Source organism: Argentina silus, assembly GCF_951799395.1.
Source record: "Argentina silus genome assembly, chromosome: 8".
Lineage (NCBI taxonomy): Eukaryota > Metazoa > Chordata > Actinopteri > Argentiniformes > Argentinidae > Argentina > Argentina silus.
In genome coordinates, this window is record NC_139662.1 from 18,529,243 (window position 1) to 18,535,149 (window position 5,907).

A 5,907-nucleotide genomic window follows, 5' to 3' on the forward strand; every position below is an offset into this window, starting at 1 on the left:
TGAGGGGGGGGGGGGGGGGGGCGGGGGAAGGGGTAAGTGGCAGGTAGGTGCTGCGTGACTAACCGGACTGATGACATCGACCAACTTCAGGGTTTGGTGTGCAACACGCCATCTCTGTCACAGTCTCTCACACCCCCTCTACCGTCTCCCCCCTTTGTCTTTACAGAAACAGGATGATGATGACGATGATGAAGATGATGCTGAGACAGGAATGACTGGAGATGAGAAAGAGGAAGAGGTGAAGGAGAAGGAGAAGCTTGGGAAGCTTCAGTACTCCATAGATTATGATTTCCAGGACAACAAGGTTGGTATTTTTCAAAGCGACTGTTATATTTTATTGTATAAATCTTTTATAGGGACATGTGCAGAATTTTGCCTGCCAGGAACGCAGCTGTGAAGAAATATTGCATTCATTTTCTTAGTTGGGCCAGAAGCCAAAGACAGCAGTAAATATAATTTGCTGACACTCAGGGGTTGATCCAACCCATCTTCCATCCTACTGTTACAGGTTTTCAAAATGAAACTAATCAAAGTTTATGCCAAGTTTACTGTTATGTAAGCAGCATATGAATGGCTCTCCTTGATCTGTTGCGTAACATTTGCTCCGTCCTCGTGCTTTGTTGTGTAGAATGTTTTTTGAACACAAAAGGGCCTTCTGGAGAAAAGGCTGACTGAACGACCTCACGACCCCAACGCATCACATTATATTGTCCATATGTCTTCTTTGTATCTGTTGAGTGGCCAGTGGGAGGCCTGTGAGAGGCTTGCATGGGGGTACATCTCATTGAGCACTACCTATATTATACAGCAGATCGGCTGACTGTTTGACCTCTGACCCCAGCTCACAGTGGGTATCCTCCAAGCGGCAGATCTCATTTCCATGGACAGCGGCGGCACCTCTGACCCCTACGTCAAGGTCTTCGTGCTCCCAGACAAGAAGAAGAAGTTTGACACCAAGGTGCACAAGAAGACGCTCAACCCCACCTTCAACGAGACCTTTGTTTTCAAGGTAGGCATACGCTTTCATCTCGCCTGTACTCAATCAGAATCACACAGCACACACCTAAGCTGAGTAGGATTTGTCTCAGACTCACCCTAACCCTAACCCTAACCCTAAAGACCTCTTCATCCCCACTACCCCCCTGTACAAGTTTCTCTCCTGTAAATAAATAACAAAAAAATAAAAATAAAAATATAATAATAATAATCTTGCTTCTAGCATTGTGACTGCCAATAGCCCCTGGTCCTACCATAGATTACTTTTTCTTATAATGGACTGATGGATAGGTGATTCACTCACTGAGACAAATGTTATGCTAAATGCCATAAATATAAATGTAAATGTAGATAACACAAGGTCATGGAGATTCCCCACTACAAAGCGGCCTCCATCCGATACCCACAGTCTCCACAGCTGAATTTCAGTCAGAGCCTCGCCTTGCACTTACACATGCATTTACTGCACAGCACACATACACAGCTATAGTATGTGTGTGTGTGTGTGTGTGTGTGTGTGTGTGTGTGTTTATAGTATGTATTTTGGGTAACATTTGGAATAAGTTGTTTGTATGCCATTGCGTTTAAAAGAGCAGTGAATTACTGTGCGTATGTTATTTAGATATTGTGTGACTGTAATAATAATTAGACATGTGACTATAATAAACATTAAACATTTATTTGGCATGCCATCATAAACAGCCTCAAGCTGCGTAATGTTGGAATCTAATTAAAGCTACAGTATGTGTGGTGTGTTTGTGTTTGTGTGTGTGTGTGCATGCATGTGTGCGTGCCTGCATGCGTGTGTGTGTGTGTGTGTGTGTGTGTGTGTGTGTGTACTGTATGAGTGTATCAGTCATCGTGCACTGTATGTGCATGTGTGCATTTTTTTGATGGCAGCTGTTTAGACTCTCATTACCAAGGTTGAGTAAATGATCTGGCTGCTGTATGCGATTAGAAATCACCAGAGCTTGGCCAGTGATAAAGCAGACCCTTTGAAGCCAGTACAGGAGATATGGAGGATAGGGATCCAGCTAAAAGAGAACGCCACCTCCCTTCCTTCTGGCTGCTGACACAGCTCTCTATGAGAAAGAGAAGGGATCAAACGCGCTATATTCCCAAGGACAGGGCTGTTCCGTTCTGCTGAGCGAGCAGCACAACGCACACCATTCAGGATCGTGCCCTGGACTCACACCACTGCCCTCCAGTTCTCTACCTACCACTAATCATCCCCACACACACACACACACACACACACAGACACACACACACACAGACACACACACACACACACACACACACACACACACACACACACACGCACAAGCACGCACGCACCCACACACACACACACACACTCACACACACCTTACAGTCACAGATGGCATAGGCCAAGTTTCTCTGGGGACATAGAACATCTGCTCCCAGTTCACAGGAAAACATTCTAGAGAAGACAAAAGAGGAATGTATTCTGAAGTGTTCTGGCTTCATTTCATAGGTATTTGAGATTGTGTTCATCATTTTCTGGTTTATTATTATTTGGATGCTGCATGCATCTACTCCCGTGTGCACCTGCCATGTGCTCCTCCATGATCAAACAGCATAATTTAGGTTGTAGGTATGTGTATCAGGTCACGATCAGTTCAAAATATCTCTAGTAACAGTCTCCTGCTAAGCTAGGGCTTCCTGGACTATCTTGGACATTATCTTCAAATGTTGATGTTGATGTTGATGTTGATGTTGATGTGTTTTTCAGATTCCATTCCAGGAGATGGGCGGGAGGACTCTGGTTCTGCAGTGCTTTGACTTTGACCGCTTCTCTAAGCATGACGTCATCGGAGAGGTGAAACTACCCATGAACACCCTTGACCTGGCGCAGCCCATCGAGGAGTGGCGAGACTTGGAGTGCGCGGAGAAAGAGGAGGTAAATGTGATGGACCGTCTCTGTTGAACTGTGTTGTACAAACGTGTGGGAAATGACCACCTCTCCTGTACGTCAAGAAGCTGGTAAATCAAAAACAAAACCTTCCAACACCTCCCACGAATTAATCCAATCCGTTTTCAGTGAGTGGTTCACATCATTTACACATACACATAATTAAATGAATCCTGTGGAAGGATCTGTGCCCACATCTGGTGTGTTCTGATGACAGAAGCCACTTCTGAATGCTTAATATCTGAGCACATGGGGGCCACATCCGTTAAAGCCCAGCAACATGCCACCCCAGCTGAGTTTGAATAGAAGACTACAAACAACTGGTTGGGGTGACAATAAACATCCCAGCAAATGCTCATCTCATCCTCATTTACTGTAGTTGGACGGCCTAAACTGTAGGCCCATTATTGTTTCTGTGTGCAGTAGGTGTCGCCCACTTTAGGCTGAACGAATTTTAACTGTGAATTTGGCTGTGGTCCTCTAACCTGATGTCCCTACTCTCCTCTCCCGTCCCACACACAGCAAGAGAAACTGGGAGATATCTGCATCTCTCTGCGTTATGTGCCCACTGCTGGCAAACTCACCATCTGTATTCTGGAGGCGAAGAACCTGAAGAAAATGGACGTAGGAGGGCTGTCAGGTATGTAAACGCCCCCACACTACCCACGCTTCAGCCTCTCCTACAGTATCTACCATAGACTCTGCTTCGACATGTTCTCCTTAGTCAGGGATACAGTCACCACAACAGTGGATGCTGGTGGAGGTAGAAATCAGAGGATGGGCTCATTGTAATGCATGGAAAGCAATAAGGAATGCTATCAAGTGAATAGTGAATACACACTCATTCCGTTCCATGCATTACAATGAGCCTGTCAGGATTTCTACCAGCCACCACCCTCCCCTGTGTGAGAGGGGTTTTTGACGTGTGTTTGATACCATTCCTCATTCCTCATTCATTCCATTCCGATTTCCACCTCCGCCAGCCTCCACTGAACCACGAGTATATCTCTGACTTCTAAAGCATCTATTGGCAGAGTACACCTAAGACACACATATGCCTCTTCATTAAAAAGCTGTTAGACAGACAATCAGATTCCTTTATTGCTTTGTGTAGCCTATTTGTTAATTCATTCACTATTCTATGGTAATGGGTTTATTACACGGGCTTCGCAAATGTGAATGTGGATGCACTAGAACATTGTGAATGGACTCTACGGTACAGTAGGGGATCGCTACAGTGAACTGGAGCACATTTCATGCTTGTCTCCAAGGCGATGTGGGTGCTGACTCTGCAGTGTTCTTCTCCATGCGGTAGCTCCACTCCCTCCAGCAAAACTCAGCTGGTGCCACCTGCTGGTGCTTTATAGCATTACAATCCTGGCACTGTAGTATTGTTTTCTTGTAATGACTGAACAACTAGTCCGTGACTGAACTGAGTTGTTCTGTCTTGAAAAAGATCAAGACAAATTAGTTTATGGACACATGATGGAGCCATGTTTCTTCATCCCTATGGTGAACCTGTGAAAAGGCTTGTATGTATTCATTGTTGTCGCCACTCCGTCTGTCTGCAGATCCCTATGTGAAGATTCACTTGCTGCAGAACGGCAAGAGGCTGAAGAAGAAGAAGACCACGGTGAAGAAGAACACACTGAACCCGTACTACAACGAGTCCTTCAGCTTCGAGATCCCTCTGGAGCAGATGCAGGTAGAGTGAGACACAGAAGAGTTCCATGCATTACAATGAGCCAGTCCTCCGATTTCTACCTCCACCAGCCTCCCCTGTGTGAGACGTTAGGAAGGGTCCAGGGAGGGCATACACCACAGCATGTCATTATATGATGCAATTATACTCATCATCGGACCATGTTATTACAAATAACCATGTTATTACAGTATAATCTGTGAACTCATTTTAAATCGTAATGCAATGCTTTCTCTCATTCCTCCAGAAAATCCAAGCTGTGGTCACCGTGCTGGATTATGACAAGATTGGCAAAAACGACGCCATCGGGAAGATCTGGGTGGGCAGCAAGGCCACGGGCACCCAGCTGAAGCATTGGTCCGACATGCTGGCTAACCCGCGCCGCCCAATCGCCCAGTGGCATCCACTGCAGCCAGAGGAGGAGATTGACGCCTCCCTCGCAGCCCTGACTGCCAAGAAGTAACCCTCCACCCGCACCCTAATCCCACCCCCACCCACCCACCCACCCACCCACCCACCCACCCAGCTCCGTCACCCCCAGGTCCCACCTTTCACCATGCATTCCAAAACAACACACCAACAAAAGCCACCCACCTTCCCCCACACCGTCCACTGCAAGAGGTACACAGTACATACGTCACAAATGACATGATGAAAAAAGAATAGGGAAAAAAATAATGCGTCATGTTACCCTCAGCTGTGCCATTGACATTCATAAGGAGACAGTGAGATGTTACAGGATAGGACAGCTACTCCGTTGATTTCATTTGAACATATTTTTGTATTGGGGTCGTAGTTACGTTGTCATGGAGATACACAGAGTACAGTGGTAAGACAGGGATGTGTTGGTGTGTGGAGGAAGAGAGAAGTAAAAAAAGTACTCATACTCTACTCATACCTTTTCACCCCTTACCCCTTATAGACACAGTTTGCTTAGATACTGCTTATACTTAAAATGCTTTCTACTGCCATATGATAGAGGAATAACACAAGCAGGTCCATTCCTTAGGTGTATTATCTAGGTGCACCATGCTCTACACCTGCCAATGAATACACTAGTAAATATGATTCCATTTGTTTGAACTACATTCCTAGGGGTGGGTAACTCGTAGGGGTAGACACACACATCCGGTTACCTGCTGTACAGACACACTGCCTTTTTGATTAGCTCATCTTCTCACCCATATTCTCAGGTAAACTGAGAGAAAACTGAAATGTCATGCCTTTTTTTCTAAACGGGTTGTTAATTCTTCAAAAAGCACCACATGATCAA

General features: G+C 45.6%; 1 protein-coding gene across 1 annotated transcript in view; it reads left to right on the plus strand.

Moving 5' to 3' along the window:
* Positions 1–5,097, plus strand: part of LOC310808737 (synaptotagmin-2-like) — a gene marked incomplete at both ends in the record, with an annotated part of 10,944 nt that extends 5,847 nt beyond the window's left edge. Inside the window, 6 exons of the mRNA XM_083675802.1 lie at positions 173–304; positions 842–1,009; positions 2,753–2,920; positions 3,455–3,572; positions 4,504–4,637; positions 4,882–5,097. Of these exons, the coding sequence (XP_083531928.1) occupies positions 173–304; positions 842–1,009; positions 2,753–2,920; positions 3,455–3,572; positions 4,504–4,637; positions 4,882–5,097 (936 nt within the window). The remainder of the gene's footprint in view (positions 1–172; positions 305–841; positions 1,010–2,752; positions 2,921–3,454; positions 3,573–4,503; positions 4,638–4,881) is intronic.
* Positions 5,098–5,907: the final 810 nt, after the last annotated feature.